The sequence below is a fragment of the Oncorhynchus mykiss genome, chromosome 6 (assembly GCF_057628025.1).
Source record: "Oncorhynchus mykiss isolate SJ-2025 chromosome 6, ASM5762802v1, whole genome shotgun sequence".
Lineage (NCBI taxonomy): Eukaryota > Metazoa > Chordata > Actinopteri > Salmoniformes > Salmonidae > Oncorhynchus > Oncorhynchus mykiss.
Genome location: NC_143027.1, coordinates 42,503,418 through 42,516,170, shown reverse-complemented (window position 1 = coordinate 42,516,170; position 12,753 = coordinate 42,503,418). Strand labels below are relative to the sequence as shown.

General features: G+C 41.7%; 1 protein-coding gene and 1 long non-coding RNA gene across 5 annotated transcripts in view; one reads left to right on the top strand and one right to left on the bottom strand.

Annotated features, from left to right (window-relative positions):
• The window catches only part of abca2 (ATP binding cassette subfamily A member 2), a 98,245-nt gene extending 85,951 nt beyond the window's left edge, over positions 1-12,294 (top strand). Inside the window, exons 29-40 of one of the 4 annotated variants that reach the window (XM_036980141.2) lie at positions 38-161; positions 270-402; positions 901-1,021; positions 4,044-4,222; positions 4,716-4,857; positions 5,003-5,137; positions 5,327-5,430; positions 5,660-5,752; positions 6,180-6,282; positions 6,759-6,896; positions 8,169-8,378; positions 8,584-12,294. In XM_036980141.2, the coding sequence (XP_036836036.2) occupies positions 38-161; positions 270-402; positions 901-1,021; positions 4,044-4,222; positions 4,716-4,857; positions 5,003-5,137; positions 5,327-5,430; positions 5,660-5,752; positions 6,180-6,282; positions 6,759-6,896; positions 8,169-8,378; positions 8,584-8,613 (1,512 nt within the window). In that variant the 3' untranslated portion in view covers positions 8,614-12,294. Of the gene's footprint in view, positions 1-37; positions 162-269; positions 403-900; positions 1,022-4,043; positions 4,223-4,715; positions 4,858-5,002; positions 5,138-5,326; positions 5,431-5,659; positions 5,753-6,179; positions 6,283-6,758; positions 6,897-8,168; positions 8,379-8,577 lie in introns of all 4 variants that reach the window. The other 3 variants (XM_090237955.1, XM_036980143.2, XM_090237954.1) reach the window with 3 other exon arrangements.
• Positions 7,134-8,698, bottom strand: LOC149982860 (uncharacterized). The gene is made up of 2 exons (XR_016496679.1): positions 8,559-8,698; positions 7,134-8,362 (listed from the first exon to the last, which is right to left on the bottom strand). It is a non-coding gene; the product is annotated as an uncharacterized LOC149982860 (long non-coding RNA).
• Positions 12,295-12,753: the final 459 nt, after the last annotated feature.

Here is a 12,753-nt window from a genome sequence, read left to right as displayed (position 1 = left end):
TTTCCTCACACCACTGTGTTTTGGTCTCTCCCTGCAGGATCTGAAACTGGTGAACAGCTACCTAAAGTCCTGTTTCCTTATCTTCCCAAACTACAACCTGGGTCACGGCCTGATGGAAATGGCCTACAACGAATACATCAATGAGTACTATGCTAAAATAGGTATTGTTACAGTTCAATTATATTTCAAGTTCTGTACATTTGAATCCTGCCCTCCTCCTGTTGAATTTAATCAATCTATTCAATCTCTCTTAAATATTTAACTCTCAGGTCAGTTTGACAAGATCAAGTCTCCATTTGAGTGGGACATTGTGACCCGAGGGCTGGTAGCCATGACAATCGAGGGCTTTGTAGGATTCTTCATCACCATCCTGTGTCAGTACAACTTCCTCAGGAAACCCTTGTGAGTGTGTGTGTGTGTGCATGTGTGTCTGCTTGTGTGTGTAGGTGCATGCATTTGTGTGTGTGTGTGTGTGTGTGTGTGTGTGACACCAATAAGATCCACTGTAGTGTTCTAGGTCTGTGCACACTCTGAGTGTGTGTGTGTAGGCTTCTGGTCCCCACAAGCATCGTAAACAAATAAACATTTGACCAACTGGGGACATTTTGTTAATCCCCACAGAGTCAAATGCTATTTCTAGGGGGTTTAGGGTTAAGGTTATAGTTATTAGGGTTAGGAGCTAGGGTTAGTCTAAGGGTTAGTGTTACAGTTAGATTTTTGGGTTAAGGCTAAGGTTAGGGTAAGAGTACGAGTTTGGGTTACATTTAGGGTTAAGGAAAATAGGATTTTGAATGGGACTGAATTGTGTTAGCTGTACAAAGGTTAGCTGTACAAGACTGTGTGTGTGTGTGTGTGTGTGTGTGTGTGTGTGTGTGTGTGTGTGTGTGTGTACTGTAACAGGAGAGTACCAGTGAGCAGCCAGCTCATAGAGGATGATGATGTGGATGTGGCCTGTGAGAGACGGAGAGTACTGAGAGGAGATGCTGACAACGACATGCTGAAGATTGACAACCTCACCAAGGTCAGACAGACACAGAGATCCCAATGTGCTTTATTTAGCTTCAGGACCAGAATAGATAAGTGTATAGTAGGTTTAATAGCATTAAGGTCACTTGAGTATCACTAGACACTAGTGGTAATGCTGAGCAATTTGTGCTTTTTGAGGTCGTTTCGCTTCAGTTATTAAAAAAATGATCACGGTTTTCGATTTCAATATATATATATTTTTTTAAATATTTCAGTTGTTGTGTATAGTGCATTTTTTTATTTGATGACTTTATTATTTCATTCCAAGTCATCCTCTTATCTCTATAAAGCTGCTGTCTGACAAAATCTCTATTTTAGTAGTTATTCAAAGTAAATAAGGCATACTTTTATGCCTGCTGACCTATCAATCACTTAGATCAGGGATCGGCCACTGGTGGCATGCCTCTCTTTTGAAGGTCCTCGGATCAATTCCTCGGAGCCCCACCCCCAAAGAAACATATATCCATATAAATATATACAGTGCCTTGCGAAAGTATTCGGCCCCCTTGAACTTTGCGACCTTTTGCCACATTTCAGGCTTCAAACATAAAGATATAAAACTGTATTTTTTTGTGAAGAATCAACAACAAGTGGGACACAATCATGAAGTGGATCAAAAACTGAAAAATTGGGCGTGCAAAATTATTCAGCCCCCTTAAGTTAATACTTTGTAGCGCCACCTTTTGCTGCGATTACAGCTGTAAGTCGCTTGGGGTATGTCTCTATCAGTTTTGCACATCGAGAGACTGAAATTTTTTCCCATTCCTCCTTGCAAAACAGCTCGAGCTCAGTGAGGTTGGATGGAGAGCATTTGTGAACAGCAGTTTTCAGTTCTTTCCACAGATTCTCGATTGGATTCAGGTCTGGACTTTGACTTGGCCATTCTAACACCTGGATATGTTTATTTTTGAACCATTCCATTGTAGATTTTGCTTTATGTTTTGGATCATTGTCTTGTTGGAAGACAAATCTCCGTCCCAGTCTCAGGTCTTTTGCAGACTCCATCAGGTTTTCTTCCAGAATGGTCCTGTATTTGGCTCCATCCATCTTCCCATAAATTTTAACCATCTTCCCTGTCCCTGCTGAAGAAAAGCAGGCCCAAACCATGATGCTGCCACCACCATGTTTGACAGTGGGGATGGTGTGTTCAGCTGTGTTGCTTTTACGCCAAACATAACGTTTTGCTTTGTTGCCAAAAAGTTCAATTTTGGTTTCATCTGACCAGAGCACCTTCTTCCACATGTTTGGTGTGTCTCCCATGTGGCTTGTGGCAAACTTTAAACAACACTTTTTATGGATATCTTTAAGAAATAGCTTTCTTCTTGCCACTCTTCCATAAAGGCCAGATTTGTGCAATATACGACTGATTGTTGTCCTATGGACAGAGTCTCCCACCTCAGCTGTAGATCTCTGCAGTTCATCCAGAGTGATCATGTGCCTCTCTGATCAGTCTTCTCCTTGTATGAGCTGAAAGTTTAGAGGGACGGCCAGGTCTTGGTAGATTTGCAGTGGTCTGATACTCCTTCCATTTCAATATTATCGCTTGCACAGTGCTCTTTGGGATGTTTAAAGCTTGGGAAAACTTCTTCACAACAGTATCTCGGACCTGCCTGGTGTGTTCCTTGTTCTAAATGATGCTCTCTGCGCTTTTAACGGACCTCTGAGACTATCACAGTGCAGGTGCATTTATACGGAGACTTGATTACACACAGGTGGATTGTATTTATCATCATTAGTCATTTAGGTCAACATTGGATCATTCAGAAATCCTCACTGAACTTCTGGAGAGAGTTTGGTGCACTGAAAGTAAAGGGGCTGAATAATTTTGCACGCCCAATTTTTCAGTTTTTGATTTGTTAAAAAAGTTTGAAATATCCAATAAATGTCGTTCCACTTCATGATTGTGTCCCACTTGTTGTTGATTCTTCACAAAAAAATACAGTTTTATATCTTGATGTTTGAAGCCTGAAATGTGGCAAAAGGTCGCAAAGTTCAAGGGGGCCGAATACTTTCGCAAGGCACTGTATATATATATATATATATATCCTTTTTTTTAAACTTTTTTTTAAACTCAGCCGGGGTCTTAACGAGTTAGAATAGTAAAATACACAAGGTGCAATTTCGAAATTTGGTTGTTCATCAGCAGTTTCTCTCTTGTTATGTCAATCATTGACAGTCACTCAATTAGCCCATGTCAGCTAAAATGTATAGATATAGATGTATTCTAATGGCCAGCTATCTAAACTTAGTAATCATGGTCGAATTACCGGCCGGGGGGGCCACCATTGATTTTGTTAGTCAGTCTCACTCAGATATCATAATAAAAACTGCAAACATTTCTCTCCACCCTATGGCAAGTTGTGTAGAATCCTCTTCGCTCAATGGCTCAATGTGTAGAATCAATCGCTCAATGTGTAGAATTGCACATAATTAACTATAAAATGTATGGATGTGGGTACGCAGGCCTGTGAGCAACTGCGGCCCCTCATGATCAAAGTTGCCCATCCCTGACTTAGATAATGTATATTCAGGTAGAGATATTTGATTTTATTTGATTTGAGATACCTCGCGAAGCAACTGCTCTGTCATTCTCTGTCATGCTAAGCTATGTAGAATATTGGCCTGTTTGAAACTCCATACTGCATCGCACAGTTCAGGCTTGATCTGATTTATGTGAAGAGAAATTGCGCAATGTGCGCATTGAGCTCACAGAATTTTTTTTACAAGTGGAATTAAATAATTTAACTGATGTCATCAATTAGTTGTTTAACAACCGAAAAAATAACCAACATTTCAGTTAATCGCTCAGCACTAACTAGAGGCAACATTTTTGTGGTGTAAAACAGAACAGATCTGTGCAAAAAATACTATGCACCTCATTGTAATCTGGCAGCATGATTTAAATAGACATTTTTCTTCAACAATGTGCATTACAAGGAGGCTATTTAAACTTTAGAGTTATGTAAAACGCGCAATGCATAAATAGTCCCCTCCTTATACATGCTCTGTGTCACTAGGTGTACAAGTCGAGGAAGATGGGTCGTATCTTGGCTGTTGACCGGTTGTGTCTGGGCGTGCGTCCTGGGGAGTGTTTTGGCCTCCTGGGGGTGAACGGAGCAGGGAAGACCACCACCTTTAAGATGCTGACTGGTGACGAGAGCACCACGGGAGGGGAGGCCTTCATAGGGGGAAACAGGTATTTTACATATACACCAGGTCTTGTGCACCAAATTGCACCCAATTCCCTTTATAGTGTACTACATTTGATGGGCCCTGGTCAAAAGTAGTGCACTGTATAGGTAACAGGGTGCCATTTGGGACGTACCCCAGATGGGTCTTTTAATCACAATGCTAACACAAATCTCAATGCTCTATGCTAGTCTTAGTAAAAGTTTATATCAGATACTGGTACTGTAGCCTACCTGAGATTGATACAGTGGTTATTGCTAATTCCAATACACATCTCAATGTGTTATGCTAGTTTTAGTAATAAATCTGTACATCATGGCCCGTATTCATAAATTGTCTCAGGAGTGCTGATCTATAATCAGTTTAGCCTTTTTGATAATCATCAGTAAGACTATATGGACAGGGAGGACGTGAGCCTCGATCAGTGCTCATACTCTTAGACGCTTTATGAATTCGGGCCCAGGTACTTTTGTTGAGCTGGATCTGTGTTGTGTTGTCAGTATCCTGAGGGAGCTGTTGAGAGTGCAGCAGAGCATTGGTTACTGCCCTCAGTTTGATGCCTTGTTTGAAGACCTGACAGCCAGAGAGCACCTGGAGCTGTACACACGCCTCCGAGGCATCCCCTGGAAGGACGAGCAGAGGGTACGGCTACAACACACACAAACTCTCAAGCAGGCACACACACACACACACTCCACATTTCACATTCAAAATATTATATTACTGTGTTATTTTTCTGAATCGATGTTGTTGAAAAGTTCCTTGTTTACTTTCGTCTTCCCCTCAGGTGGTCTCGTGGGCCCTAGAGAAACTGGAGCTCTCCAAATATGCAGACAAGCCCGCTGGCACCTACAGTGGGGGAAACAAGCGCAAGCTGTCTACTGCCATCGCCCTCATCGGATACCCTTCTCTCATCTTCCTGGTTAGACTCACTCAACCCCATCACCATGGGTGTGACCCAAATGGCACCCAATTCTCTATATAGTGCACTACTTTTGACCAGGGACCATAGGATTCTGGCTAATTTTATTATATTTTTTAAATACTTATCCTCTGGATAAGATCGAATACCCTCAGTTCTGATTGTGTCCTGTTCTGTGTGTTTGTCCAGGATGAACCTACTACAGGGATGGACCCTAAGGCCCGCAGATTCCTCTGGAACCTCATCCTTGATATCATCAAGACGGGACGCTCTGTGGTGCTGACGTCACACAGGTGAGACACTCATTCTCATCAGACATGTACTGCATACTGTGTGCTGCTTATGTATTTACTACTATCTGCATTGTTGAAGTGTTGTGGGTAAGACGTCTGTTATCCCCTGCCTTGCCCTCACACCCACGCTTGTTTTGTCCTCCTGGCACTGATTCTGCCGATAGCAGTGACTGTCAGTATGTCTGCTAAATGACTCAAATGTCAACTGTGAATGTCTCTGTCTCTGCAGTATGGAGGAATGTGAGGCTCTGTGCACCAGACTGGGCATCATGGTCAACGGCAGGTTCAAATGCCTGGGCAGCATCCAGCACCTCAAGAACAGGTCAGCAGAAGTGCAAACTCATTCAGCTAATGCAGGGTGTGGCCTCACTCTGTTGCTAGGCCAACCAGAAGCTGAAGACATTATGGGATGCCAACTCATCTGTAATCATCTTTGAATCACCCTTCTTTTTTTCTATTTCCTCCTTCCTTCAACTTGTCGTTTGTCTATACGGTTACACGACCTGTTATGTCATCTGTGACCCTGTTGAAATACTTCAGAAATGCATCCTTCCTTCCTTATTTCCTTGAGGTAAGCACAGATCCATATGTGGTTAGATAGATGTAAGCAAGGTTACCACCCTATTACTCTCCCAATCCAACCAATTTAGATCTGGGATTACTTCAAGGAAGAAGGTTGAATTTCTAAATTAAGCAATCATGGCCTGTGTGTCTGGTCTACTCTCATCCTGGTTGTGTCCCTTCCTTAGGTTTGGTGATGGTTACATGATCACAGTGCGGACTAGAATCAGTTCCAATGTGAAGGAGGTGGTGAGATTCTTCAACAGGAATTTCCCTGAGGCTGTACTAAAGGTACACATTACATTTGCCATTTAGCAGACGCTCTTGTGCTATTTTTTTGTACTGCATTGTTGGGTTTGGAGCCTGCAAGAAAGGCATTACACTGAACTTTGGACGTGACATTAAAACTTGATACATGAGACTTATCCAGAGCGCTTACAGTCAGTGCGTTCAATTAGGGCTCTATTCATTCCGCATCGAGGAAGCTCAGCTTTAAAGCGTGATTTAAATTTAAAGGCAATGTTCCTGCTCTAGCAGAGAATGCATTCGCGATAAACGCTGCGTATGTCGTCGGCTCAATCGGAAATTACCTTAAAATGAAAGCTTCAGCTGTACAGATTGAGTCGAACCCTAAGTTTAGTTGGACCACTTATCCCAGTTGTTGCAGGTAGACTCTTCTTTGACATAACTGCTATCAGCAGAGTCAGTGGCAGGGAAAAAACGTGATTGCAAATAAGACAAGTTGTTTGAATTGAATCCACCCCCAGGAGCGCCACCACACCAAAGTCCAGTTCCAGCTGAAGTCAGACAGGATCTCCCTGGCCCAGGTGTTCAGTAAGATGGAGCAGGTGGTGGGGGTGCTGGGGATAGAGGACTACTCTGTCAGCCAGACCACACTGGACAATGTGAGTTACTGTTACACTGTGTTTTAGTCATTTCCAGTGGTGGGAAAAATTACCCAATTTTCAAACTTGAGTATAAGTCAAGATAACTTAACAGAAAATGACTCAAGTGAAAGTCACCTAGTACAATAGTACTTCAGTAAAAGTATTTGGTTTTAAATAATTGCTAAAATATACTTAAAAATCTAAAGTAAAAATATAAATATTTTCAAATTCCTTATATAAAGCAAACCAGACAGCATCATTTGTTTATTTTATTTTTATTTACAGATAGCCATGGAGCACTCTCCAACACTCATAATTTACAAAGCATTTTAGTCTGCCAGATCAGAGGCAGTATGGATGACCAGGGATGTTCTCTTGATAAGTGGCAATTAGACAATTTTCCTGTCCTGCTAAGCATTCAAAATGTAACAAGTATTTTGGGGTGTCAGGGAAAACAAACTTTTATTTAGGAATGCAGTGAAGTAAAAGTAAAAATGGTAAAAAAAATGGCCTCCCGGGTGGCGCAGTGGTTAAGGGCGCTGTACTGCAGCGCCAGCTGTGTCATCAGAGACTCTGGGTTCGCGCCCAGGCTCTGTCGTAGCCGGCCGTGACCGGGAGGTCCGTGGGGCGACGCACAATTGGCCTAGCGTCATCCGGGTTAGGGAGGGGGTGCTTGGCCGGTAGGGACATCCTTGTCTCATCACGCACCAGCGACTCCTGTGGCGGGCCGGGCGCAGTACGCGCTAACCAAGGTTGCCAGGTGCACGGTGTTTCCTCTTGGTCATTGGTGCGGCTGGCTTCCGGGTTGGATGCGCGCTGTGTTAAGAAGCAGTGCGGCTTGGTTGGGTTGTGTATCGGAGGACGCATGACTTTCAACCTTCGTCTCTCCCGAGCCCGTACGGGAGTTGTAGCGATGAGACAAGATAGTAGCTACTAAAACAATTGGAAACCACGAAATTGGGGAGAAAAAGGGGTAAAAATAAATAAATAAAAAAATTTGTCAAAAATATAAATAGTAAAGTAAAGTAAAGTACCCCTAAAAATCTACTAAAGTAGTACTTTCAAGTATGTATACTTGAAAGTACTTTACATCACTGGTCATTTCCACACTGAGACAGTACAGATGAGGTGATTTTAAATGTTTATTAAAACATGCACAGACATCGGTTATTGCTCCCTTTCATGTTTGTTTGTTGACTTGAGGAAGGCCTTGCAGCTGAAACATCTAAAATAAAAAGTCTAAATTATATCCCCTTGTCTTTGTTTCTCTGCGTTCTCTCCCTTCCCTAGGTGTTCGTGAACTTTGCCAAGAAGCAAAGTGACAACCTGGAGCAGCAGGAGAGTTCCCCCCCTGGTGGAGGCCAGTCACCCCTGCAGCGCCTGCTCACCCTGCTGAGGCCCCGGCCGGCCAATACGGAGCTCAGCGCCCTGGTCAGCGAAGAGCCGGAGGAACTGGAGAGTGACGACGATGAGGGCCTCATCAGCTTTGAAGAGGAGAGGGTGAGAGGCGGGAAGAGAGAGGAGAAAGTGGAGGAGAGGGTGTAAAGGGAAGAGAGGGTTTGAGGGGAGAGGAGAAGACTGAGAAAGTGAGATGGGATGTTGTCTACATAGATACTGTGCAGATCACACTTAAGTACTTAACTAAGTAAACTTGACTGTATTTTATCCTTTACTAATCACCGGTATGTCTCCATGGCAGGTGCAGCTCTCCTTGAACACAGATACTGTCTGTTGAACTGTGGAAACTCAGAGAGGGGGCGTGGCTGGACAGACAACGTGGGCGGAGGAAACTCAGGGAGGGTGTGGCTAGATATACAAATTGGGAGGAGGAAATTCAGAGAGGGTGTGTCTATTAGAAAGAGAGAGGAGGAAATATACATCAGAGGAGGCTGGTGGGAGGAGCTATAGGAGGCAGGGCTCATTGTAATGGCTGGAATGTTTGATTCCATTCCATTGATTTAATTCCAGCCATTACAATGAGTCCATCCTCCTATAGCTCCTCCCGCCAGCCTCCACGGATTTACATGTACTAGGAAGAGAATGGACCGTCTCTATCTACCCAAGGGAAAAGTAAGATACATTTAATTTTTAGCCTCAAGCACCTAACAGTGACAGAGACTGAGGCATTGGACTCGGAGAAGGAGACACAGTGGGACAGAGAAGAGAAGGACAGAGAAGTGAAGTCAGCCTCTCAAAGCTGTCAGAGTTAGCCATGGTTAAAGGCTGAGGTGACGAAGAGATCGGTCTTCTGTCATGGGAAACATACTGCTACGGTGAGAATGCTTGCATTTTAATGGAGATATGTTGTTATAGGAATGTTTATATGTATTTTTTTTATATATATTGATAGATGGGAACACTGAAAACCAATGCGGTGCATCTAGAAAGGACTGAAATCAAAAGGTCTGATTAGGTATTAATGTCGCTACTAGGTAAGTTGGCTTCATTCACTGCCGATGATGTCACAAAATATCATATAATTCCTTCTGATATGACCACCTTACTCAGTCTAATCTTTTATCAGATGTTTGACGCAGTGAATTTGTGATTCAACATTGGTGAAATTTGTTCCGTCCCTGCCAAAGTACAAGTTGCATCCTAAATCACACCCTATTTCCTATATAGTGCACTACTTTTGACCATGGCCCATGGGGCTCTGTTCAATAGTAGTGCATCATGTACTGAAGGGAATAGGGTGCCATTCGGGACTCACTGTTCCTATTCAACCAGAGATTCCACCCCAACCCCCTTTAAAATCCTCTACCTGCCTTGAGAGCATGCTGTCATGAAACCAGTCAAACTAGTGTTGTGTCATACAGTATATATATCTATATTTTTCTGTGGCAAGAATAATTATTTATTTTCTAAATGTATACATGACAGATATCTGATCTGTGATTGATTTTGAAATACAGTGCCTTGCGAAAGTATTCGGCCCCCTTGAACTTTGCGACCTTTTGCCACATTTCAGGCTTCAAACATAAAGATATAAAACTGTATTTTTTGTGAAGAATCAACAACAAGTGGGACACAATCATGAAGTGGAACGACATTTATTGGATATTTCAAACTTTTTTAACAAATCAAAAACTGAAAAATTGGGCATGCAAAATTATTCAGCCCCTTTACTTTCAGTGCAGCAAACTCTCTCCAGAAGTTCAGTGAGGATCTCTGAATGATCCAATGTTGACCTAAATGACTAATGAGTATAAATACAATCCACCTGTGTGTAATCAAGTCTCCGTATAAATGCACCTGCACTGTGATAGTCTCAGAGGTCCGTTAAAAGCGCAGAGAGCATCATGAAGAACAAGGAACACACCAGGCAGGTCCGAGATACTGTTGTGAAGAAGTTTAAAGCCGGATTTGGATACAAAAAGATTTCCCAAGCTTTAAACATCCCAAGGAGCACTGTGCAAGCGATAATATTGAAATGGAAGGAGTATCAGACCACTGCAAATCTACCAAGACCTGGCCGTCCCTCTAAACTTTCAGCTCATACAAGGAGAAGACTGATCAGAGATGCAGCCAAGAGGCCCATGATCACTCTGGATGAACTGCAGAGATCTACAGCTGAGGTAGGAGACTCTGTCCATAGGACAACAATCAGTCGTATATTGCACAAATCTGGCCTTTATGGAAGTGGCAAGAAAGCCATTTCTTAAAGATATCCATAAAAAGTGTCGTTTAAAGTTTGCCACAAGCCACCTGGGAGACACACCAAACATGTGGAAGAAGGTGCTCTGGTCAGATGAAACCAAAATTGAACTTTTTGGCAACAATGCAAAACGTTATGTTTGGCGTAAAAGCAACACAGCTGAACACACCATCCCCACTGTCAAACATGGTGGTGGCAGCATCATGGTTTGGGCCTGCTTTTCTTCAGCAGGGACAGGGAAGATGGTTAAAATTGATGGGAAGATGGATGGAGCCAAATACAGGACCATTCTGGAAGAAGACCTGATGGAGTCTGCAAAATACCTGAGACTGGGACGGAGATTTGTCTTCCAACAAGACAATGATCCAAAACATAAAGCAAAATCTACAATGGAATGGTTCAAAAATAAACATATCCAGGTGTTAGAATGGCCAAGTCAAAGTCCAGACCTGAATCCAATCGAGAATCTGTGGAAAGAACTGAAAACTGCTGTTCACAAATGCTCTCCATCCAACCTCACTGAGCTCGAGCTGTTTTGCAAGGAGGAATGGGAAAAAATGTCAGTCTCTCGATGTGCAAAACTGATAGAGACATACCCCAAGCGACTTACAGCTGTAATCGCAGCAAAAGGTGGCGCTACAAAGTATTAACTTAAGGGGGCTGAATAATTTTGCACGCCCAATTTTTCAGTTTTTGATTTGTTAAAAAAGTTTGAAATATCCAATAAATGTCGTTCCACTTCATGATTGTGTCCCACTTGTTGTTGATTCTTCACAAAAAAATACAGTTTTATATCTTTATGCTTGAAGCCTGAAATGTGGCAAAAGGTCGCAAAGTTCAAGGGGGCCGAATACTTTCGCAAGGCACTGTAACTGATGATGGTTGATAGCTAAGTAAGTTTTGACGTGAGTCCTGAATCGTTGGCCTTTTATTTGAAATCACTTTACTAGACTAAGTGAGTCAGAGGAAAGCTGCACCAGATTTCCTCTTTTAAGAGAATGTAACGGAATGATTCTATGTTGATGATGATGCTGATGGTGCCTCCCAAATCTCTAGCCTCTTCATTTGGACACTGTATATTTTTGTCTCGACATGATAATTAGAGCACTTTCTACTGAATGCTGAATTGTGTGCTTCTACAAATCATAATGATTTGTTTCTTTCAACAAGATCCTATGTTGGACACCATGTAATAACTTACTTTACAATGAAGGTAATCAACAAGATAATTTAAGTAATCCAAAAACCGTGAAAAGAACTGAACTTAATAATAATTATATCCTGTAATACCTATAAGAAAGGACACATACAGGATTTACAATAATAAGCATACACTACTGCACTACCATCACTGTGAGAAAAAGAAGTTGAACTTTCTGATCATTGTTTAGTTTGTACTTGAGATTGTATGATTTACAAGATGCTTTCAAGTCTGCTGACTATTTCTTTTGGAAGTTGGAGCACATTAGGAATTTTGAAGAACACCCACACCACGTCATTAATGAAGAGAAATGTTTGTCCTGAATATGTATGTTGCCATGTGATTTGAAATGGATATGTTCATGGGGTGTTTGTTTTGTAAAGATATAGTTGTGATCTCTCTTAATTCCTCTCAGAAATTGCTTAAGTTATTTCGTGGACTAATTCTATGTAATTGAACACATTGATTTCTTAATGGGTGACCTATTTGGACTTATTTGAAAAAAAAAAATATCTTGACTGGGGTGTTTGTTATCCTTTTACTATTAAACAAGGAAACTAATTGTTGTAATTTGTTTTCCTCAGAATGTAAAGTAGGTGAAATGTTTTACTGAAGTCCAGGACAAAATTATGATTTTTCATGTGGACTAATATGAGAATGAGAAACCAAGCCTGTCTTTGAAATGTGTTAATTAATGCTACCTGTATATGTTGGGAGCTGAAAAGCTGTGAGGAAAGATGTAATGAACTTGAGGTTAACTTGTGTCCTTTAACTCAAGGCTAAATGATGACCGTGATGCTCTGCTTTAACTAGAGTTCTGTGACTCTGGACCTCAAAGGAACAGCGATGTGGTTTAGAACCATTTTAGATGGTTTTGATCATTATTTGATCTATTGCAACTGTTGTTGCCACCCAACATCTCTGAATACTTAAAAATGTATTTGAAGTTTTCCCTGAGCAAAAAAAAGCTTGATTTAAAAAATTAAAAAAAATGTAAAATTGACAAGAACTTATCG